Source organism: Bombina bombina, chromosome 5 (assembly GCF_027579735.1).
Source record: "Bombina bombina isolate aBomBom1 chromosome 5, aBomBom1.pri, whole genome shotgun sequence".
In the NCBI taxonomy this organism is placed as follows: Eukaryota; Metazoa; Chordata; class Amphibia; order Anura; family Bombinatoridae; genus Bombina; species Bombina bombina.
In genome coordinates this window covers 500678361-500703614 of record NC_069503.1, presented here as the reverse complement: position 1 = coordinate 500703614, position 25254 = coordinate 500678361, and the positions used below count along the sequence as shown (strand labels likewise).

Here is a 25254-nt window from a genome sequence, read left to right as displayed (position 1 = left end):
AAAAAATTATGTTGTTGCTGGTAACGGAGCCATCGTGTACACGGGTTGGGGTGATTGAGTAAGCACTGGGTGCGGGCAGATCTCGCCCTGTAGGAGCCTTCCCTGGGTCTGAACAACCGCACTTACCGGGTCTCTGAAGGATTTCAAGACCAAGTTTGTAGATGGTTCCTATAGCGGCTTAACTGCCTCTTTGTTCAGATCCAATGGATTCCAGGATTCGAAACTCTCAGTGAGGTCTCCATACTTTCCAACGGGAATAACTGGGTATGTGTTGCATGCGGAGCGTACTGATAACGGAACCGTGTACCTGTTATAATCATTTAAGGTTCCTTTATAGGACAGTGAACGTTCATAGTTAGTGTTTAGCTGGTTATAGAGTATGTCCTGTTGCGTACTGCAGATACGTGAACTTGGCTGATCTGTGGCAGTTAGTAAGTGCGGACAGGTAAACAGAAGTGAGCATAACTGTCTCTCTCTAGTTTCAGGTAGTGTTGATTGATCATTTGTGACATGGTCTCTTCCCACTTAACTACTATGTCCGTAGTTGGATAAGAGCTTTCACCGATTCGGTCCATAACTGCCTCTTTTGAAATTTCTGAGTGTCCAAGGGATTGCTTGGGGTCTAAGTCAGAACAAATTAGCAAGTACTTATATGGTACATGTAAATGAACAAATATATATCCTATTGCAGGATACTGTAACCCAGGCATGGGGGGGTTTAGATTGCGGCAGCCCCAGACTTACGTTCTATTATTCACACAGAACTCGCTTCATGTGTTTTTCATGCTGCGTGATTGCATTAGACTGCAAGATGGCTTCCGGGCCTGTAGAAAAATTAGTCACGTAGCTGTCTTAAAGAACAAAGGCTAAGACATAGTCAGATCATCCACACTCAGAGATTACCATACCTCAGGGAAGTAAACCTGATCATAAATTCTGAAATATTGTAGGTTTGCTGTCGGCAACTTTGCAAAAATATTGTCAAAATCATGGAGCTTCACTAAGGCACGTATTCCCGCTTTGTGAGTAGGTTCCGCCCCCCACATTTGTTGTTTTAATAGTTACTCCTTCATCCAGAACTCGCCACCCTCCGACCTGAAGCCGAGGTTCCTGTTATCGGACAGTGATACTTGGAGCGTGGGGACCTGGTCCTTCCTCCAGATGCTGCTCTGAAGCTGACGTTAACTATGAGTTTAACCCCTTTGCTGGGAGATCACAGTAAAGAAAAGTGCAAGAAATCACTTCTTTCTTATAATCCTGAATCCTCAACCAAAGATAGATACTTTACATATAAAATGTAGAGAGATGGCTCAGGATCTATAGTTCTCATATTAACCCCTTAACGAGGGCCAATGTACAGGCTACGTTGGCCATCATTAACATGCCCTCTTATCAGGCCTTTTATATCTATATGCCTCCCGAAGTGAGGCACACAGTACTGGCGCAGCATCACCACTGACTGCAAAGCTGCGCTAGTAAACTCTTTAACGACCGTGCAACATACAGGGTACATCGGTCATTAAGGGGGTAACCAATATATAAAATATATATTTATTTTGACGTACTTCTTCAGTGGATGCTGACTAGAAGGAACCTTTTTTTTCTCTCAAAGTAGGACAAATATTACACATACATTAACTATATTTAATTTAAAGGCATAGTCAGAATTAAACTTTAATGATTCACATAGACCATGCACTTTTAAAAAACATTCCAATTGACTTCTATTAGCCAATTTACTTATTTCTCTTAGTATCTTTTGTGAAGAGCATATTTAGGTAGGCTCAGTAGCAGCCGTACACTACTGGGAGTAAGCTGGTAATTTGTAGCTGCATATGTAGCTTCTTGTCGTTGGCTCACCAGATATGTTCCAATAAATCCCAGTAGTGCATTTCTGTATAGAAGTAAACTAGAAAGTAGTTTAAAATTGCATGTTTTATCTGAATCATGATAAAGAGTTTAGGTTTCATATCCCTTTAAATGTACTTTTTATGCCTATGTTTCTATATCAGCATTTGACTTACATTTTATTTTTCCTGATAGCCATGCATCAGTCTCTGAACAGGCACCACCAGAAAGTGAAGCTTCACAACCATCTCCTCCTCCTGCCATCAACTCACCCCATCCGCCTCCTAACCCACCCAGGGCAGTTCAAAATGTGGTGCCGCAGGTGAACCAGAATGTTCAGATGAATGCGCAGGGTGGCCCAGTAATGAATGAAGAAGACATCAATCGTGATTGGCTTGACTGGATGTACACTGTGTCTCGTGCTGCCATTCTTCTCAGTGTTGTATACTTCTACTCATCGTTCAGCCGCTTTGTTATGGCAGTTGGTGCTATGATACTTGTGTACATGTGAGTTTATACATTGTGTGTTTGTGTAAATAATATAACATATAACCAGTGCATGTGACTATGTATGTTTGTATTACATTAGCAATTAAAATACCTCCTAGAAGAAAAAAGGATGAAATGATCTTCTGCCAGTAGCTGCTAATAGATGGACATTACTATCTATCTTAATAGTAAAGGGACATAAAAGTGCTAAAAGAAAATGGTTTTTAACTCCTGCAAATGAAATGAATTGAATGCAGCAATGCACTTCTGAGACTTAGCTGAACACATCTGGTTAGCCAATGACAAGCAGTGCATGTGTGTAGTCACCAATCACCAGCTAGCTATCAGTAGTACAGTGCTGCTCCTCAACCTACCTAGTTATTTTTTCAACAAAGGATACCACGTGAACATAATAAATTTGATAATAGAAGTAAACGTTCACTTAAAGGGACACTGGACCCATATTTTTTCCTTTGTGATTCAGATAGAGCATGACATTTTAAGCAACTTACTAATTTACTGCAATTATCAAATTTTCTTCATTCTCTTGGTATCTTTATTTGAAATGCAAGAATGTAAGTTTAGATGCCGGCCCATTTTTGGTGAACAACCTGGGTTGTTCTTGCTGATTGGTAGATAAATGAATCCACCAATAAAAAAGTGCTGTCCAGAGTTCTGAACCCCCCCCCAAAAAAAGCTTAGATGCATTATTTTTCAAATAAAGATAGCAAGAGAACAAAGAAAATTTGATAATAGGAGTAAATTAGAAAGTTGCTTAAAATTGCATGCTCTATCTGAATCATGAAAGAAAAAAATTGGGTTCAGTGTCCCTTTAAAATGACATTGTTTATCTGAAACGTGATTTTTTTTTATTTTGACTTTCGTGTCCCTTTATGGTTATTTGTTTTACAAAGATACTGGCTAGTATATTTATTACAAATACAGCTGATTTGGCCTAAATAACTTGTGTGTTTAGAGCTCAATTTACTGAGGAAAGTTTTGTTAACTTTATTAAAATAATACCATCCATCCTGGTTATTTTTACTTGCATTTTGATTATTTAATACACAGGTCAACAACTTTTTTTTTAAAGAGACATTGTAATGCAGAGAATGACATGATCTAAATTATTAGCAAGCTATAGATAGTAATGCAAGATTGAAATATGCTCTGAAAAGGGGCTAAACACAGGCTGCAAGCATTGCTACTCCTGAGAATGACATTGCTGGTAAATCAATCTGAAGAGGTAGTCGCATGCACCTCCATTCACTTATCGTGGAGCTGCAGTGCCTGTGGCTCTGGAGCTGGACTTTTACCTATGTGTTTAACCTCTTTGTGTTAAAGGGATATTAAACCCAAACAATTTCTTCCATGATTCAGATAGAGGATACAATTTTAAGCAATTTTCCAATTTACTTCAATTATCTAATTTGGTTCATTCTTCAGATATCCTTTCTCAAAGAAATAGCATTGCACATGGGTAAGCCAATCACACAAGGCATGTATGTGCAGCCACCAATCAGCAGCTACTGAGCCTATCTAGATATGCTTTACAGCAAAGGATATCAAGAAAATGAAGCATATTAGATAATAGAAGTAAATTATAAAGTTGATTAACATTGCATGCTCTTTCTAAATCATGAAAGAAAAAATATGGGTTTTATGTGCCTTTAAACACACAGGGATTAATCACAATGCTTTAGAAAAACGTATCAAATGATCTACAAAAATCCTTTTAGACTTTGTTTTTTTTCTGTACATATTTTATAATGGATTGTGATATACCCATAGTTAGCTAGGGTCAGTAATGATCTAATTGTGCACAACATGCAATTTATTTTACTTTAGAATGTCTAACTAACTAACAAGCTAACAAATAAATAAATTCCCTGCCTTGCTTTTATGTTAAAATAGAAAATATTTCACTTGTTTTCTAATAGTATTTCTCGTGTTAAGTGTAGTCAGTCCACGGGTCATCCATTACTTATGGGATTATATCTCTCCCCAACAGGAAGTTGCAAGAGGATCACCCAAGCAGAGCTGCTATATAGCTCCTCCCCTCACATGTCATATCCAGTCATTCTCTTGCAAGTCTCAACAAAGGAGGTTGTGAGAGGAGACAGGAGTTTTTTACTTAATTCTTCAATCAAAAGTTTGTTATTTTAAAATGGCACCGGAGTGTGCTGTTTTTTCTCTCAGGCAGTATTTAGAAGAAGAAGATCTGCCTGCGTTTTCTATGATCTTAGCAGACGTAACTAAGATCCACTGGCTGTTCTCGCGCATTCTGAGGAGGGGTAACTTCAGAAAGGGGAATAGCATGCGGGGTCCTCCGCAAATGAGGTATGTGCAGTATAATATTTTCTAGGAATGGAATTGACTAAGAAAACACTGCCGTTACCCATATGATGTAAGTACAGCCTTTAATGCAGTAGTAGCGACTGGTATCAGGCTGTTAAATGTATGCGCAGTTGAGTTATTTTCTAGGGACTAGAATTTGACTGAGAAAATACTGTTAATACTGAAATAAATGTATAAGCCTTAACTGCAGTAGAAGCGACTGGTAGCAGGCTTAGTGATAACTTTACATAACACTGGAAAAGTTGTTTTTAAAACGTTTACTGGCATGTTATTCGTTTTGTGAGGTACTTTGGTGATAAATCTTTTTGGGCATGATTTTTTTCCACATGGCTGACGTTTATTTCTGCATAGAAACCGTTGTAACAGGTCTCCCACTGTTGTAATATGAGTGGGAGGGGCCTTTTTTAGCGCCTTGTTGCGCAGATAAAATTCTAGCACAGTCTTCCTGCCTTTTCCTCCTTGATCCAGGACGTCTCCAGAGAGCTCAGGGGTCTTCAAAATTCAATTTTGAGGGAGGTAATCAGTCACAGCAGACCTGTGACAGTGTGACTGTGAGAAAAACGTTAAATCTAAAATTGATTATCCGGTTGTGGGTATTGAGGGGTTAATCATCCGTTTGCTAGTGGGTGCAATCCTCTGCTAAATTCATACATTTATTGTTAAAATTGTTGGCTATAACTGAATTAGTTCATTGTTTTTTCAACTGTGACAGTTTTTTTGTGTTTTAAAAGCGCTGCTGCGTTTTTTCATATTGCTTGTAAATTCACTGACAGTTTTTTTCCAAGCTTGCTAGCCTTCATTGCTAGTCTGTTAAACATGTCTGATACAGATGAATCTACTTGTTCATTATGTTTAAAAGCCAATGTGGAGCCCAATAGAAATTTGTGTACCAATTGTATTGATGTTACTTTAAATAAAAGTCAGTCTTTACCGGTAAAGAAATTATCACCAGACATCGAGGGGGAAGTTATGCCGTCTAACTCTCCTCACGTGTCAGTACCTTCGCCTCCCGCTCAGGAGGTGCGTGAGATTGTGGCGCCAAGTACATCAAGGCCCTTACAAATCACTTTGCATGATATGGCTAATGTTATGAAAGAAGTATTATCTAATTTGCCTGAGTTAAGAGGCAAGCGCAATAGCTCTGGGTTTAGGACAGAGCGCGCCGATGACACGAGAGCCATGTCCGATACTGCGTCACAATTTGCAGAACATGAGGACGGAGAGCTTCATTCTGTGGGTGACGGATCTGATCTGGGGAGACCGGATTCAGAAATTTCAAATTTTAAATTTAAGCTTGAGAACCTCCGTGTATTGCTAGGGGAGGTGTTAGCGGCTCTGAATGATTGCGACACGGTGGCAATCCCAGAGAAATTATGTAGGCTGGATAAATACTATGCGGTACCGGTGTGTACTGACGTTTTTCCTATACCTAAAAGGCTTACAGAGATTATTAGCAAGGAGTGGGATAGACCCGGTGTGCCTTTTTCCCCTCCTCCGATATTTAGAAAAATGTTCCCAATAGACGCCACCACACGAGACTTATGGCAGACGGTCCCTAAGGTGGAGGGAGCAGTTTCTACTTTAGCCAAGCGTACCACTATCCCGGTGGAGGATAGTTGTGCTTTCTTAGATCCAATGGATAAAAAATTAGAAGGTTACCTTAAGAAAATGTTTGTTCAACAAGGTTTTATATTACAGCCCCTTGCATGCATTGCGCCTGTCACTACTGCGGCGGCATTCTGGTTTGAGTCTCTGGAAGAGGCTATTCGCACAGCTCCATTGGATGAGATTATGAACAAGCTTAAAGCCCTTAAGCTAGCTAATGTATTTGTTTCGGATGCCGTGGTGCATTTAACCAAACTAACGGCTAAGAACTCCGGATTCGCCATCCAGGCGCGCAGAGCGCTATGGCTTAAATCCTGGTCAGCAGATGTAACTTCTAAATCTAAATTGCTTAATATTCCTTTCAAAGGGCAAACCTTATTCGGGCCCGGCTTGAAAGAAATTATTGCTGACATTACTGGAGGTAAGGGTCACTCCCTTCCTCAGGACAGGGCCAAATCAAAAGCCAAACAGTCTAATTTTCGTGCCTTTCGTAATTTCAAGGCAGGAGCAGCATCAACTTCCTCCGCCCCAAAACAGGAAGGGACTGCTACTCGTTACAGACAGGGTTGGAAAGGCAACCAGTCTTGGAACAAGGGCAAGCAGGCCAGAAAACCTGCTGCTGCCCCTAAGACAGCATGAAGTAAGGGCCCCCTGTCTGGAAACGGATCTAGTGGGGGGCAGACTTTCTCTCTTTGCCCAAGCTTGGGCAAGAGATGTCCAGGATCCCTGGGCGTTGGAGATCATATCTCAGGGATATCTTCTGGACTTCAAATCTTCTCCCCCACAAGGGAGATTTCATCTTTCAAGGTTATCAGCAAACCAAATAAAGAAAGAGGCGTTTCTACGCTGTGTACAAGACCTCTTATTAATGGGGGTGATCCACCCAGTTCCGCGGTCGGAACAAGGGCAAGGATTTTATTCAAATCTGTTTGTGGTTCCCAAGAAAGAGGGAACCTTCAGACCAATCTTGGACTTAAAGATCCTAAACAAGTTCCTAAGAGTTCCATCATTCAAAATGGAAACTATTCGAACCATCCTACCCATGATCCAAGAGGGTCAGTACATGACCACAGTGGACTTAAAGGATGCCTACCTTCACATACCGATTCACAAGGATCATTATCGGTAAGATTTGCCTTCCTAGACAGGCATTACCAGTTTGTAGCTCTTCCCTTCGGGTTAGCTACGGCCCAAAGAATCTTTACAAAGGTTCTGGGCTCACTTCTGGCGGTACTAAGACCGCGAGGCATAGCGGTGGCTCCGTACCTAGACAACATTCTGATACAAGCGTCAAGTTTTCAAACTGCCAAGTCTCATACAGAGATAGTTCTGGCATTTCTGAGGTCGCATGGGTGGAAGGTGAACGTGGAAAAGAGTTCTCTATTACCACTCACAAGGGTTCCCTTCTTGGAAAAAAAAAAATTTACCTGACGGAGGCCAGGTTATCAAAACTTCTAAATGCTTGCCGTGCCCTTCATTCCATTCCACACCCGTCAGTAGCCCAGTGCATGGAAGTAATCGGCTTAATGGTAGCAGCAATGGACATAGTACCATTTGCGCGCCTGCATCTCAGACCGCTGCAATTATGCATGCTCAGTCAGTGGAATGGGGATTTGTCCCCTCTAATAAATCTGGATCAAGAGACCAGGGATTCTCTTCTCTGGTGGCTTTCTCGACTCCATCTGTCCAAAGGGATGACCTTTCGCAGGCCAGATTGGACGATTGTAACAACAGATGCCAGCCTTCTAGGTTGGGGCGCAGTCTGGAACTCCCTGAAGGCTCAGGGATCGTGGACTCAGGAGGAGAAACTCCTCCCAATAAATATTCTGGAATTAAGAGCGATATTCAATGCTCTTCTAGCTTGGCCTCAGTTGGCAACACTGAGGTTCATCAGATTTCAGTCGGACAATATCACGACTGTGGCTTACATCAACCATCAAGGGGGAACCAGGAGTTCCCTAGCAATGTTGGAAGTATCAAAGATAATTCGCTGGGCAGAGTCCAACTCTTGCCACCTGTCGGCGATCTATATCCCAGGCGTGGAGAACTGGGAGGCGGACTTCCTAAGTCGTCAGACTTTTCATCCGGGGGAGTGGGAACTTCATCCGGAGGTCTTTGCTCAACTAATTCATCGTTGGGGCAAACCGGAACTGGATCTCATGGCTTCTCGACAGAATGCCAAACTTCCTTGCTACGGATCCAGGTCCAGGGACCCGGGAGCGGCGCTGATAGATGCTCTAGCAGCCCCTTGGGGTTTCAACATGGCTTATGTGTTTCCACCATTTCCGCTGCTTCCTCGGCTGATTGCCAAGATCAAACAGGAGAGAGCATCGGTGATTCTGATAGCACCTGCGTGGCCACGCAGGACCTGGTATGCAGATCTAGTGGGCATGTCGTCCTGTCCACCATGGTCTCTACCTCTGAGACAGGACCTTCTAATTCAGGGTCCTTTCAACCATCCAGATCTAATTTCTCTGAGGCTGACTGCATGGAGATTGAACGCTTGATTCTATCAAAGCGTGGCTTCTCGGAGTCAGTTATTGATACCTTAATACAGGCTCGGAAACCTGTTACCAGAAAAATTTACCATAAAATATGGCGTAAATACTTATATTGGTGTGAATCCAAGAGTTACTCATGGAGTAAAGTTAGGATTCCTAGGATTTTGTCCTTTCTACAAGAGGGTTTAGAAAAGGGTTTATCTGCTAGTTCATTAAAGGGACAGATTTCTGCTCTGTCTATTCTGTTACACAAACGTCTGGCAGATGTTCCAGATGTTCAGGCTTTTTGTCAGGCTTTGGCTAGGATTAAGCCTGTGTTTAAGACTGTTGCTCCGCCGTGGAGCTTAAACTTGGTTCTTAAAGTTCTTCAAGGTGTTCCGTTTGAACCCCTCCATTCCATTGATATTAAGCTGTTATCTTGGAAAGTTCTGTTTTTGATGGCTATTTCCTCGGCTCGAAGAGTCTCTGAGTTATCTGCCCTACACTGTGATTCTCCTTATCTGATTTTCCATTCAGACAAGTTAGTTCTGCGTACTAAACCTGGGTTTTTACCTAAGGTGGTTTCTAACAGGAATATCAATCAAGAGATTGTTGTTCCATCATTATGTCCTAACCCTTCTTCAAAGAAGGAACGACTTTTGCATAATCTGGACGTAGTCCGTGCCCTGAAGTTCTATTTACAGGCAACTAAAGATTTTCGTCAAACTTCTTCCCTGTTTGTCGTTTACTCTGGACAGAGGAGAGGTCAAAAGGCTTCGGCTACCTCTCTCTCCTTTTGGCTTCGTAGCATAATACGTTTAGCCTATGAGACTGCTGGACAGCAGCCTCCTGAAAGAATTACAGCTCATTCCACTAGAGCTGTGGCTTCCACCTGGGCCTTTAAAAATGAGGCCTCTGTTGAACAGATTTGCAAGGCTGCAACTTGGTCTTCACTTAACACTTTTTCAAAATTTTACAAATTTGACACTTTTGCTTCTTCGGAGGCTATTTTTGGGAGAAAGGTGCTTCAGGCAGTGGTTCCTTCCGTTTAAAGTTCCTGCCTTGCCCCTCCCATCATCCGTGTACTTTAGCTTTGGTATTGGTATCCCATAAGTAATGGATGACCCGTGGACTGACTACACTTAACAAGAGAAAACATAATTTATGCTTACCTGATAAATTTATTTATCTTGTAGTTTGTTCAGTCCACGGCCCGCCCTGTCTTTTTGAGGCAGATCTAAATTTTAATTAAAACTCCAGTCACCACTGCACCCTATAGTTTCTCCTTTCTCGTCTTGTTTCGGTCGAATGACTGGATATGACATGTGAGGGGAGGAGCTATATAGCAGCTCTGCTTGGGTGATCCTCTTGCAACTTCCTGTTGGGAAGGAGAATATATCCCATAAGTAATGGATGACCCGTGGACTGAACACACTACAAGAGAAATAAATTTATCAGGTAAGCATAAATTATGTTTTTTTGCAGTTATTTTCAATTGACTCATACTAATGCTTTAGTGAGTATACATGCTGTATTTGTATGGCTTGCTTTTAGACTTGCATGTGTAAGCATGTTAGTGTTTTTGTATTATAGATTGTAGAGAAATAAATTAGACGACATTCTGTACACTTTATGAAATAGCTGAGCATTCTTCATTTAAAAGACCAAAACATTTTCGCCATGTGGTTTTAAATGGAAAATATAATAACATGGATGTTGTGATAAAACAATGATGATGATGATGGTGGTATTATTAGAAAGTTCTATGGTTTATCAGAACTTTTTAAGATTTATGTGGCTTCTTTTGTTTTTTAAACAGGCATCAGGCTGGTTGGTTTCCCTTTCGACAAGAAGAAGGACAGCAGCCGGCAAGAGAAAATGCTGCAGCAGCAAATCACAATATAATTAATAACAATGAGCTTAGAGAGCTGGTACGTGACTGTATCTACTAACACAATTCATCTTTTTCTTTCTATACATTTACCTCATTACATTAGCCATCATTACAACTAAAGGAACCTGAAAGTCAAAACCAAACCTTCATTGTTTAGACAGAGCATGCAGTTTTACAACAGTTGTCAATTTACTTCTATTATCAAATTCACTTTGTTCTCTTGATATCCTTTGTTAAACAGCAAACCTCAATAGGATCAGGAGAAACAGTGTACTACTCAGAGTTAGCTGGTGATTGGTGGCTATTCACATGTCTCTTGTCCTTGGCTCACTAGATGTGTTTAGCAAGGTCCCAGTAGTTCAAACAAACAATACCAAGCTGCTACAGACAAGTAGTTCCGGCGCAATCAATGTGCAGAGGCGGATCCAGGCAGCTGAGAGGTAAAAGGGGTGCTAGGCTGTGTAGAAACGGCCGGTGTAGCCGAAAATATAGGATTAAAAAAACAAGTACAGCAGCACTTTAGCAAAGGAGTAGCAGGGCAATCGTATAGTTAAAAAATATAACTTTTATTTAAACATGTGCTAAAAAAAAGGAGTTTGGAGCTGTGTATTTTTTAGCACATGTTTAAATAAAAGTTATATTTTTTAACTATACGATTGCCCTGCTACTCCTTTGCTAAAGTGCTGCTGTACTTGTTTTTTAAGGTCCCAGTAGTGCATTGCTGCTCTGAAGCCGATGTTAACCGATGTAAAGGGGTTAAACTTATACATTCAAAAGGACAATAATAAAATGCGCTAACACACTCATTTTTATGCCTTTTATATACTGTTAACTAATATGTTACTTGTCATTATAGTCATTTCATAATGCAGTTCAGTGTCTGCTTCGTTTAGAGATCTGTAGATCAGTTTTATGAATTTTGGATCTAAAGAAGTTGTGAGAATACAAGAGGTCTTCTGTTTGACCTGTAATTCCTGCAGCAGAGATTACTTTCATTGCAAACCTTACCCTTTGATACTTCTGTTGTCTAACTCAGCCACACCACACACTGTAATTTGAAAACATGAGAAATGAAAAAGGATAGAAGACTCGTCAGAAAATGACCATTAGATTACCAAGGCATCCAATACTATTTTAAAATAGCAACCAAAGCTCTTCTTTACTAGTTAACATATTGGTCTTACTACTGTTTTGCAGTCTAATGTGGATTAACCATGATCGCTTTGAATAGGTAGCTTGTAAAAAGTATGTCTGTAAGAGAAACGTGTTTGTAAGTATGAGTTGCTAACAGCATGATTGTTCTGGTTTCCTGCAGCTGAGAAACTACATTTTTTATGTTGTTGGACTGGGATCCCTGGAGCTGGGGAATGGGTGATATATTAAATAGTTTTTGCTGATGCACATTAATTACACTATAAACTATAATAATGGCTCACTGATGCGTGAGTGTGTATAAAACTAAGGGGCTAAATACCTATTACTATTTCCCCCTCCTCTTCTCACATTACGCCAAAGAAAGAAATATGAATAGATTTGCTAGATTTCTTGTTTTTGTATTTTTAATTTTGTGCTAGTTTAAAGGGACAGTGAAGTTAAAATTAATTTTTCATGATTCAGATAGGGCAAGCAACTTTAAACAACTTTCCAATTTACTTTTAGCATCAAATTTGCTTTGTTCTCTTGGTATTCTTTTTGAAAGCTAAACCGTTGCAGGCCGCCTCTTATCACAGTGCATTTTGACAGTTTTTCACAGTTAGATAGTGCCAGTTCATGAGTGTCATATATATACCAATGTGCTCACTCCTGTGGAGTTACTTATGAGACAGCACTGATTGGCTAAAATGCAAGTTTGTCAAAAGTAAAAACCTAATCATCATCAAGATGCAGTATAATCATTAATCTAGAACAAAAGTATATATGATGGGGCAATGTTAAGCTATCATAGATGAGTATATACACAATAAAGGCAGAAAACAGTAAATTCTTAGATACTGTAGTGAAAATACACTTGCAATTGTGAAAAATTAGACAGTCCTTTATATGTTCTTCAAAGGATAACGATTGCTGTAGCGGCTTAGTTTGTTTGTCAAAAGAACTGAAAGTGGCTGTCTGCAGCGGCTTAGATACAAGGTAATCACAGCTGTCAAAAGTATATTAAAATAACCCCGTTGGCTGTACAAAACTGGGGAATGGGTAATAAAGAAATGATCTATCTTTTTAAATAATAACAATTTGCAAGTAGAATGTCCTTTAAATAAAGTTTGTTTCAGGGTTTTCATGTGGTTGATATCACTGCACCCTCCCTTTCTTCACATGCTTCTTATCGCTAGGCCATGAGGCAACCAGCAAAATCAGCAAAGGGAGAGTTATATGTAGGGGGCTTCCTACTTATATGAAATGTTTCTACCTGTTTTCATAGTAAGAGGCCAAATAAGCATCAGTATCCTTATGTGAAGAAATTGATTTATAAATAAGTCTGTTTCTATGTGAATCCCAATGTGACGGCAAACTAAAGCAATGATATTACTTTGCAGTTCCACTCCTGATGCTTACACAATTTTATTTTTAAACAATAGTGTTTAATAACCCTTTTCTACGTATAAACCAATCATTCAAATAATAATAAGAAGAAAACAACTGATCTATTGTGAACCTTCTAATACAAATATCTCTTCAACCACTATATCCATTATAACCTTTATGCATTGGAAATGGAGAAGCTCACTTGAGGTAATGTGTCTTGCATTTTATGCATATATTGTTTTCCTGTTTTAAAGGAACGGCAGATGGATGATGGACTGCAAGAGGATGTTGGGGATGAAAATGCAGATAATGCTGCTTTAATTCAGCGTCCAGGACTCTTCGCATCAGCCTGGTCCTTCATCACCACTTTCTTTACCTCTCTTATACCAGAAGGACCTCCACATGTTGCCAATTAGGTTTTGAGTACAGATATAAAATGGGAATTGATGTTTCCTGAACTAAAGTATTGGATATAAGTGCAATGTCAAAATGATTCACTTTTTTTTTTTTGCTTCTATCCTACAGTTTAATATTTAGCCTTTGAATATTGTTGTTATTTTTAGCACAAAGTGTACTTTGGGCCTTTTCCCTTTTTTAAGATCATATTCTCATTTAAAGAGGAACAAATAGGGTTAGTTTCTGTCTTCCATTATTTTGTTTTATCTTTATTGCAGTGTTTTAAGATTTTACATTGTGCTTATGCACAAATCAATTAAATATACGTGTTTATTTTTTAATACACACACTTTGAATTGAAGGTGACCTTTTATAATCGACGTTTTGGTATATGTGACTTTTTATTGCTGAACTACATATTGCAATCTAAAAATAAGTCTTAAGGTTTCTTTAGAGATGAAAATGCTAACAGTTCTGGTGGGAGAGTCACATTATTTCAGAGATTTAAATTTCAGTTAGAATCATCTAGTCAATATTTTATAAAACTTCAAAATTGGCTTATGGGTAGAAAAATATTTTAAAAGTAACTAATTAGAATATAGTTTTCAATTACAATTTTGCATACATTTTGGGCCAGATCACAAGTGGCGTGCTAATTTGTTCTCAGCACTATCTGAGCTCAAAGTAAGAAATAATCCGGATTTACGTGCATATTACAAAATGTTAGGGCAGAAGCAAAATACTTCAGGGCTTCAAATATCAAGATCATGCTAACTCCCTCTCCCTATAGATTTCTATGGGTCGCGCTGAAGAAAGCCTTTTCTGTTTATCACTCGATAACCCGGTACTGCGCTAAATCATCTGCGCTAAAGCTGAAGGTGCATCAGGAATTCTTTAAACTCCTATGTTCTTCACTAGAAGAAAATGTTCTTTTTATTTTTAAAAGTACAGTGTGTGTGTATGTTTATATATGTATGTATATATTTATGTATGCGTGTGTGTGTGTGTGTATATATATATATATATATATATATATATATATGGTATTGAAAATAAAAAAATCTAAGTAAAGAACTTAGGAATTTCAAGTATTTCTATTAAAAACAGATTACAACATGTTAGGTATTTGACTGGGAATGACTCAAACGTGTATACATATATAAGAGTTTTTTTAACCCTTACACTTCAGGTTTCTAGTAGCATTAAATATTTTAGCACAGTTTAACGTTCAACTTGTTTTATAAGCGCTATTTAGCATTGTTGCAATATCCATTGAAAGTATAGGTTGCGCTAGAGTGATGTCGGCCGCACTAACCATTCTGTGGTAAATGTGATTTACCATGTACTTTTAATATCAGGTTAGCACACCACTTGTAATCTGTTTTTTTTTTTTTTTTTTGAGAGTACACATCTATTGAGCTACCTTGTGAAATCAAGTGGTGGTCAAGCATTATAAATCTTCAAATGGTCTCCTGTTTTTCCATAAAACTGAAATTATGTACTACGTGCTTACTATCTGACAGCAGTTTTGTCACATTAACTTTTACCACTGGTTCTAACACCCATTGGCGAAATAAAGATTGCACATCCCTAGTTGTAAGTTGGTTGACATAATTAATTTGTATAAATGAATATTTATTTATTTTGAAAGGTTGTGATAATTCATTTTATTCTCACACTGTCATACAGTAAATGAGAAAATATTGGTTGAAGTATAGTCTTATTGCTACTAGAGTAAGTACAAAATTCCTCCCATAAGTTTGAAGGGACACTTCTCTTCCACTATATATCTCCTTCCTTACACATAATTAATTGTCTACCCATTTGGAGTACTGTAGACTGACTTGAAGCACTGTGCCAATCTATATTTTTTAATGCCTACATAAAGAATGCAGTTACCCCCTGACTGTGACCTTGTTAGTGGCTGTTTTATACAGGCACCCTTGTACATTTTATAGGAATATGTTTGGGCAATTTATCTGTGAATTCATCGTCTGTTTTTGAGGCTATGGGTACTTGTTTAGTGTTATTCTGAAGGAATATACAGTGGATATAAAAAGTCTACACACTCATGTTAAAATGTCAGGTTTCTGTGATGTAAAAAAATTAGACAAAGATAAATAATTTCAGAACTTTTTCCACCTTTAATGTGACCTATAAACTACACAACTCAATTGAAAAAGCAAAATAAACATTTTATTTAAAAATATCTCTGAGGAAGCGCATGTGAACATGTCAGATAGTCAGAGCTGCATCTCTTGTCTATCACCTGCATGAATAAACTCTGATTGAAGCACTGGCATCCAGTCCGGATTTGTCCTCTTTTTTTCTGATTTTATTTAAAAAGGCAGCTTTTTTTCTTTCCTGATCGCTGTCTATTTGTGAAATCACCTGCTGTTTTTGTTGTGATATCACCTGTGGAGCTGTTTGCCTGATATCATTCTGTGAGTATACTGCACTTATATATTAAGGTGCACAGACATACTAAGTCAATGTGATATTCTTTGAACACAGATACAGACAGAACCCCTTTTTGGGAAGATTGTGAAATCACCTGTGGAGCCGCTTGTCTGATATTACTCTGTGAGTATACTGCACTTATGTATTAATGTGCTCAGACATACTATGCCAATCCGATATTCTTTGAACACAGATACAGACAGAATTCTTCTGGGAAAATTGTGCAACAGAGAGAAAAATCATTTGGAGATCCCTTAGAACCAGCGCCTCTATCTGCCAATATATACATTGTTTGTACAGCTTTGAGAGAGACTGTTTGGAAGGCAGCGGTTCTAACTAAAGGGAAGTAACTATCCTATTGTATATTTTTTTTTGTTCTCAATTGAAAAACAAACTGAAATCTTTAAGGTGGAGGGAAGTAAACAAAAAAAACTAAAATAATGTAATGTAATAATAAATAACTGGGGATGTAGCTGTGTTCAGAAATAAGCAATCACATTCAAAACCATGTTAAATAAGAGTCATCACACACCTGCCATAATTTAAAGTGCCTCTGATTAACCCTGAATAAAGTTCAGCTGTTCTAGTAGGTCTTTCCTGACATTTTCTTAGTCGCGTCCTACACAAAAGCCATGGTCCGCAGAGAGCTTCCAAAGCATCAGAGGGATCTCATTGTTAAAAGGTATCAGTCAGGAGAAGGGTACAAAAGAATTTCCAAGGCATTAGATATACCATGGAACACAGTGAAGACAGTCATCATCAAGTGGAGAACATATCGCACAACAATGACATTACCAAGAACTGGATGTCCTTCCAAAATTGATGAAAAGACGAGAAGAAATCTGGTCTGGGAGGCTACCAAGAGGCCTACAGCAACATTAAAGAAGCTGCAGGAATATCCGCCAAGTACTGTGTGGTACATGTGATAACAATCTCCTGTATTCTTCATATGTTTGGGCTTTGGGGTAGACGGCAAGGTTGGACTTTTTGGCAATAATTCCAAAAGATATTTTTGACGCAAAAACAACACTGCATATCACCAAAGAACACCATACCCACAGTGAAACATGGTGATGGCAGCATCATGCTTTGGGGCTGTTTTTCTTCAGCTGGAACTGGGGCCTTATTCAAGGTAGAGGGAATTATGAACAGTTCCAAATACCAGTCAATATTGGCACAAAACCTTCATGCTTCTGCTAGAAAGCTGAACATGAAGATGAACTTCATCTTTCAGCATGACAACGACCTAAAGCATACATCCAAATCAACAAAGGAATGGCTTCACCAGAAAAAGATTAAAGTTTTGGAATGGCCCAGCCAGAGCCCAGACCGGAATCCAATCGAAAATCTGTGGGGTGATCTGAAGAGGGCTGTGCACAGGAGATGCCCTCGCAATCTGACAGATTTGGAGTGTTTTTGCAAAGAAGAGTGGGCAAATCTTGCCAAGTCAAGATGTGCCAGGCTGATAGACTCATACCCCAAAAGACTGAGTGCTGTAATAAAATCAAAAGTTGCTTCAACAAAGTATTAGTATTAGCACACTTATGCAACCATATTATTTTATTTTTACTTCCCTTCACCTAAAAAATTTCAGTTTGTTTTTCAATTGAGTTGTACAGTTTATAGGTCACATTAAAGGTGGAAAAAGTTCTGAAATGATTTATCTTTTTCTATCACAGAAACCTGCCATTTAAACAGGGGTGTGTAGACTTTTTATATCCACTGTGTGTGTGTGTGTATATATATATATATATATATATATATATACACTCACACTCACTGTATATTGTTAGGGGCTTTACAGCTTGTTTTAATTATGGCTGTTCAATGTACCCTGTATTTTAGATAATACAGTCCTGCTTCATAATGCACATTGAGAATTAGGTTGTATGAACCTTATGTTTGTGGGAATGTCTTTCGGATAGATGGTCTGTATATATGCCCCCATATCATCATTATTATATTACATTTCTCTAACCTAAGTTTTCTTCTGCTGTATGTTATTGTTAGCACTGTAGAATCTGTTGGCACTCTACAAATAACTAATAATCGGCTAGATTATGAGTTTTGCGGTGCGGCTATTAAAGCTGAAAAATTGGCCATTACGCTGGAATGGCCGGGAATGCATATTACGAGTTGAGGCGGTATAGCTATACCGCGGGCATTTTAGCCTGTAACACAACGTCCATTCTGCACTCAAAAAAATGTTGTTTGAGTGCAGGATTTTCCATAGCGTCGTATTACAGGTTGTGCGGTCTGGCTAAAATGCTTGCGTTACAGCTTATACCGACTCGATCCATACCACCACCTGAGAGCAGTAGTTATGGATTTTGCGAAATAAAAATGTTTCATAAAACTCATAACTAAAATGTTACAAAAAACACTAACACCCATAAACTACCTATTAACCCCTAAACCGCCACCCTTCCGCATTGCAAACACTATATTAAACCTATTAACCCCTAATCCACCGCTCCCCGACATCGCCAACACTAATAAAAGTTATTAACCCCTAATCCGCCGTCCCCGACATCGCTGACACCTAAATAAACCTTTTAACCCCTAAACCGCCGGCCCCCCACATTACCACAACTGTAATAAAGTATTAACCCCTAAACCTCCAGCCCCCCACATCGTAACTACTAAACCTATTAACCCCTAAACCGCTGGCCCCCCACATCGCAAAACACTAAATTAAACTATTAACCCCTAAACCTAACACCCCCCTAACGTTAAATAAAAAAACATCTTAAAATAAATACAAACTTACCTGTAAAATAATAAAAAATACACCTAAGTTTAAACTATAAATTAACATAACAATTCTAATAAAAATAAAAAAAACTACCAATTAAAAAATCTAAATTACAAATTTAAAAAAACCTAACACTACGAAAAAATTTAAAAAATATAAATTTACAAAAAATAAACACTAAATTACGAAAAATTTAAAAAAAAACTAAGCTTACAAAAATTATTAAACGAAATATAAAAAAAAAAACAATTACACCTAATCTAATATCCCTATAAAAATAAAAAAGCCCCCCAAAATAAAAACACCCCCAAACCTACAATAAACTACCAATAGCCCTTAAAAAGGCCCTTTGTAGGGCATTGCCCTAAGTTAAACATCTCTTTTACCTTAAAAAAAAGTCCCCCAAAAAAGTAAATCAACCTACCCAACCAACCACCCAAAATAAAAAAAACCTAACTCGAAAAAAAAAAGCATTCAGCTCTTTTAACCTGCCCAAAGCCCTAATCTTAAAACAAAAAACACCCAAAAAAAAAAAAAAAAAAAACTAACACTATAACCCCATAAATTCTACTCACGATTCCTGAAGTCCAGACATCCATCTTCATCCAGGCGGCGAGGATTCTTCATCCAGGCAGCAACACCTTTATCCATCTCGGGGACATCTTCTATCTTCATCCCGGCAGGACGGAGCGGAGCTATCCTGGACGGCGAAGACATCCTGCGCGGAACGTCCTCTTCATACGGTCACCGCCGTACACTGAAGTTGAATGCAAGGTAGCCGTTATAAAATCGCGTATCTTGTATTCCTATTGGCTGATTTGATTCTTCAAATTCAAATCAGCCAATAGGATGAAAGCTTCTGAAATCCTATTGGCTGATTTGAACTGATTGTTTGCATCAGTTATCTTGTGGCTGTTCACAAAAAGTCTACAATACAAGAATTTACAGACATGTCAGATGGGCGCTAGTTAATCTCAGGACACCTTCTACTGTTCATAGTCTAGGTTTTCACAAATATCACAGAAAATAACTTTACCATCAGAAAATTCATCCTGTGCAGTGGTCTGTGTACATTGGTTGTTTCCTATGGCAATCTCAGAAATATTTAGTTCCAGATTTAGATATGATAGCAGTAAAGGAAACCTGCAAAATAATTCTGCTAAAAAATAGACAGTTATGTTTTAGAAGTAGATGTAATGGTAATTTCTTGGAGACAATGTTTTTGTGCTGCTCTTTTAAATGAGGCAAGCAGAAGGTAACTAATATTGGTACCCACCAGTCTAAAATTGACTTGATATTGGACCTAGGACTTCTTAAATGGCATTTTTCATTCTCAGATTGTTGTCTCAGAACCCATTTCTTAACCAAGATCTAAAAGTGTTTGAACAAGCTACTTGGATCCTTGAATCTCAAGAATAGTGAATAAAAATTATTTTCTAATAAGAAAATGGGTATTTTCCTTGGGATTACCTTTCTACTCCCATGGTTTCAGATTTTGTTTTAAAAATGGTGTCAGTATTGGTTTATCCATTATTTTTCAGAAAGTACAGATGTCTGCAGTGTCACTTGTTTTTTTTCGTAAGTATTTGCTATTCCCCATGATTGTATTATATTCCTCTTGTGTACAGTAATAACTTAATCTAGTGTTCTTTTTTTGAAACTTAGGTCCTCTTGAGCGTATCTCAGTATTCTCTCATGGAAAGGAGCTAAGTTTTAAAAAAAGGATACCAAGCGAACAAGGCACATTTGATAGATGTAAATTGTCATATTTCGTTTTAAATTGTATGTTTTATATCAGTCATGAAAAGTTTAATTTTTACCTACAAGTCCCTTTTTAAAAGTTGTTTAAAAAAATCAGGTATATTTTTGTCCATAGCAAAATATATTTTAGAGTTTGGTATATTTCTTTGTCTTATTCTTCCTCAGGATAAGGGTGTCGTGAGTGTTGCTTTGTTTGTTTCCTAAGATAGGCTCCTCTTTTGACAGTACAGAATTATGGTTTCTTCATTCTGTCTGAAGCTGTGATCTTGAAACTGGACCATCGCTTTTATCTTGTCATAACTTTCAAGTACTAATTGATAGCTTGTACAGATATCGGAACACTGCTTATCTTTTTTTGTTCTCCATTCTAGGGTCAAAAAGCTTCCAGCTAATTGGATTTATTCTATTATCTTTATGGTTTGTGAGTTCAGGAGGAATCCAGTGCCTTCTAAGGATTAGAGGTCTATTTTTCAAAGTATAAATAACTAGAGTTCCAGAGATGGGATTTACCATGTTTTGTGTCACCAAAATTGACAAAACTACTCCAAATACATCATAAAACAAATTAACGTGTTTTCATGGGTGATACATTTAATAGCCTGAATGATAGAATCCATGGGGTTAAAACAAGTGTGAAAGGTAAATGGGCGCTTCATGTTGCGATTCCAAGGATGCAATTATTTGTGCATATATTGACAATGAAAATCTATTTCATAATATATCATAGTTTTGTGACTTCAAGGACATCTATGTATTAATAATAGATTTCACATCGTATTATTAGGTTGCTATTGCAAAAACACAGTTCTGCAGGCATTCATTAGAGGATGATTTAGTATTTTCTCTTTGCTACTACCCCTGTATGTAATACACTGTTATGTATATATACAGTATATATATATATATATATATATATATATATATATAGTGAAAATGTCTTAATGAAACAGTGAAACAGATATGTTTAGTTCAAAAGTTTCTGGCATATTTAAACAATTTAAATATTTTATTTAAAAAAAAAATCTGTTGGAACATTATATGATCACATATGACATTAAACAAACAACTTGAATAATCACAATGTTTTAAAAATATATATAAAAAAATTGTACATGCCAAAAAGAGGCAGCAGCTCAATATTTGTTAATTTAGCAATGCCATTTACTAATTTAATAATATGAAGGTAATTTTGGTTGTGGGCATTTTTAAATATTTTAACATAATCATTTAAAACATATAGAGTTTAAATATTTGATACGCTTTTCTAAAGGATTGTGAGCAACCTCATAGTCATGTAAATGCATCAACTGATATTAAAAAATATTTGCAATTTTGTTTTTATATTTTCTATTTTTTTTATTTTGGTTGCAAAACATGCTATAGTGATACACAACTGGAAATCTACTCATCCTGCTTTGTACCATCTATAAGTACTTACCCTTAGACTAGGAGTACCTGGAGTGACCCATGAGGGGCCTTGTGATCTACATGACAATACGTAGGGTCACTGGGTGTTGCAGCACAAGGCTGCTGTTCCTCAGGGGAGTATATGGGGAAGGGAGGAGCCTCCTGTGGGCCTGTAACTAATCCTCTTGCTTGCATGAAATATAAACATAAAAAATTGTCTTTAATTGCTTTTTGTACTGAAAGAATTAAATATGGTGAAAACAATAACTGCTAAAGTAAATAAATCCATTTACAAGTTTAATTAAACCATATCTAGCGTAAACCCTTAATGCACTATTTGTTATTGCATCTTTGTTTGGACTTGGTCCTCTCATAGCAGTTTTGGAAACCAACAACTCTATTAGCTGTTTTAATTTTAAAATAAGACTGCACTATCATTTCTTGCATGATTTAGATAGAACATACCATTTTAAACAACTTTTCAATTTACTTCTATTATCCAATTTGCTTCATTCACTTGGCATCCTTTGTTGAAGGAGTAGCAGTGCACTATGGGGAGCTAGTTGAACACATCAGAGGAGACAATGACGAGGAATTTATGTGCAGCCACTAACCATCAGCTAGCTCCCAGTAGTGCATTGCTGCTCCTGAGCCTACCTATCCTTTCAGCAAAGGATACCAAGACAACTTAGTGAATTGCATAATATAAGTACATTTGAACATTGCATGTTTTTTATGAATCATGAAAGATTATCTTTACTTTACTGTCCCTTTATAGGAAAACTAGAGGGAATCAATGTCATTTCTAAAACAGAAATATATGAATATTGCTATGGAAGATACATTCTCTGAATGAGTAACGTTATATTGATAAAATGTGTTTTTTTAAGTTGACATTTCTCACAATTTGGGGTTTGTTTTCTTTATCACAGCAGAAATAGTAATTGGAAAGTGTTTGTTTAAACTATATTCATTATAGTATTGATAACTGCTCAAGGGTAGCTTACAATGAAATTATACTTATTTCAACTATACTTCTATACCTATTGTCTAGCCGGTTTGCTCAACTGCCATGTATTGTACCATTAAACTAGTTTTCATACAATAGCAGTTCTGTTCTGAGAGTGTCAAAGGGATATTAGTTGCTAAATAAAAGCTACGTAGAATGAACAAAGATTAGCATGATAATAATATGCAGGTGTATTTTTTTTTTTCCAATTAATTTAGATGTTTAAATATTGAAAGAATCAATGTAACGTTTTAGAGTCCACAAAGCAAATGGGTGCTGCCATGTTGTAATCTAGGTTTGCTTCTCTGCTGTAGCTGATTGTGGACAGGTATAAACAAGTCACTAGAATGTGCAACCAATCACTGTGTAGAATATAACTGTGTTATGCCTGAAGCCTGCACTTTTAACAGGGATTGTACACAAATCTCTGAATTAAATTACAGGGAAAATAATTTTATTTTTTTAAATTACATGCAATTAAAAGGAGATGAAACCCATTTTTTTTCTTGATTCAGATAGAACATGCAATGTTAAAAAAACTTTCTAATTTAATTCTATTATCACATTTTCTTTTTTCTCTTGGCATCATTTGTTGAAAAGCAGGGAGGTAATTTCAGGAGCGTGTTTGCAGCACTATATGGAAGCAGTTTTGCAAAACTGTTATTCATTTGCAAGAACACTAGATGGCAGCAGTATTTCCTGCCATCTACTGCTTTAGGCACCTACCTAGATCTCTCGTCAGCAAAGAATACCATGGGAAGTAAGCTAATTTGATAACAGAAGTTAATTGGAAACATTTTTTTTAAATTGTATGCTCTTGTCTAAATCACTAAAGATTTTTTTTGGGTCCCATATCCATTTAAAATATTATATTGCAATTTTAGTGTCTTATGTCCCCTTTAACATTGTTTTTCCCTGTGGTTGGTAAAGATCATATTTCTCATAATATTTAGTTGTACTAAAGATTGTAGGCTTTAAGGCTATGCAGATTATTTTTTTTAATTTTAAGGATTTTTCCCTTTTCTTTGTTTCCCATGTCAGTTTTAGGGCAACACTGCAGATCTAACAGTATGTACATCTTTATTGCTTGTAAACCTTTAAACAAAATTGCTAGAGATTAGTGTAAAAAAAAAATACATTTGATCACTGGCTTGAAAATCTCAGCAAAGCCTTAATCATAATTGTGCACTTTCTAACATTTTATTCATAATAGCACTTAAAGTCAAGGTAATGTTTGACAAATCAGTGCCCGGGTTTTAATAATCCTATTAAAAACAGGGGCATTTTAATTCATCAAATTTTATATTTCACTAGTTTTGTTAATCCTGACAGCCGCTGCAGTGCTTGCTCCGCCCATCACAAGTCCTCTTCCCGGGTCCAAAATTACGAATCTGGCTTCCTCAAATCACGACGTTGCCTCAGGCCATAAATCCCCCGGGGGGAAAGCGTGATTGGAGGAAGCTGGATTCGTCATTTCCGACGTATGAAGAGGCATCCGACGGTCGGGGGAGACGCTGGAGCGGCTGTCAGGATTAAAAGGTAAGTTTTTGATCAAAACAAATGAAATGTAAAGTTTGATGAATTAAAGTGCCCCTGTTTTTAATAGGATTATTAAAAACCGGGCACTGATTCGTCTAACATTTGCTCACTATTTAGTATGTACTTACCACCTAAATAAAATGTTTGGCTTATTCAATAATCTAGTCTTTAACAGTATGTGGTTATATGTTGGTCACAGGAAATTGGCAATGGATTCACATTCGTGTTAGAAGCTGAATGTGGTTGAATACAACAGACAGTATAGTCTTTAATGTAAATATTATCCTGTTGCGTGTGTGTGTGGATGAAGCATATAGTATGCTTAAATTACAAACCTGTAAGAAATGAAACTGTAATTACAATGTTTTATAATTAAAATGTAATAAAGTACTCTGAAAAATAATATAAATGCTTGTAATGTGTTTTATTATAATAAAAAATGGTAAATAAGTAGGTACTTTGCATTGATGCAAAAGATAGCTCCTTAATTAAACTGCACATTGAACGTTTTGTTCCCATGTGTACAGTTGTATAGAGGAATGCACAGTACATGGAGCCAGAGGTTTTTAATAGAATTCTTCCCCCAAAAATCTCCCTTGCCAGTGCTTTCAAGGTTGTTCTAAAAATGCTGCAGTTCTCCGTATTGTTTTTTTTTAAATTAATTCAAAGACACAAATGTAAGTGTATGAAAGTTAAAGTGAAATGAAACCCCAATTTATTTTTCAGGATT

General features: G+C 37.4%; 1 protein-coding gene across 1 annotated transcript in view; it reads left to right on the top strand.

Annotated features, from left to right (window-relative positions):
- Positions 1-24933, top strand: part of HERPUD2 (HERPUD family member 2) — a 179347-nt gene extending 154414 nt beyond the window's left edge. Inside the window, exons 7-9 of the mRNA XM_053714410.1 lie at positions 2044-2355; positions 10600-10711; positions 13452-24933. Of these exons, the coding sequence (XP_053570385.1) occupies positions 2044-2355; positions 10600-10711; positions 13452-13613 (586 nt within the window). The 3' untranslated portion in view covers positions 13614-24933. The remainder of the gene's footprint in view (positions 1-2043; positions 2356-10599; positions 10712-13451) is intronic.
- Positions 24934-25254: the final 321 nt, after the last annotated feature.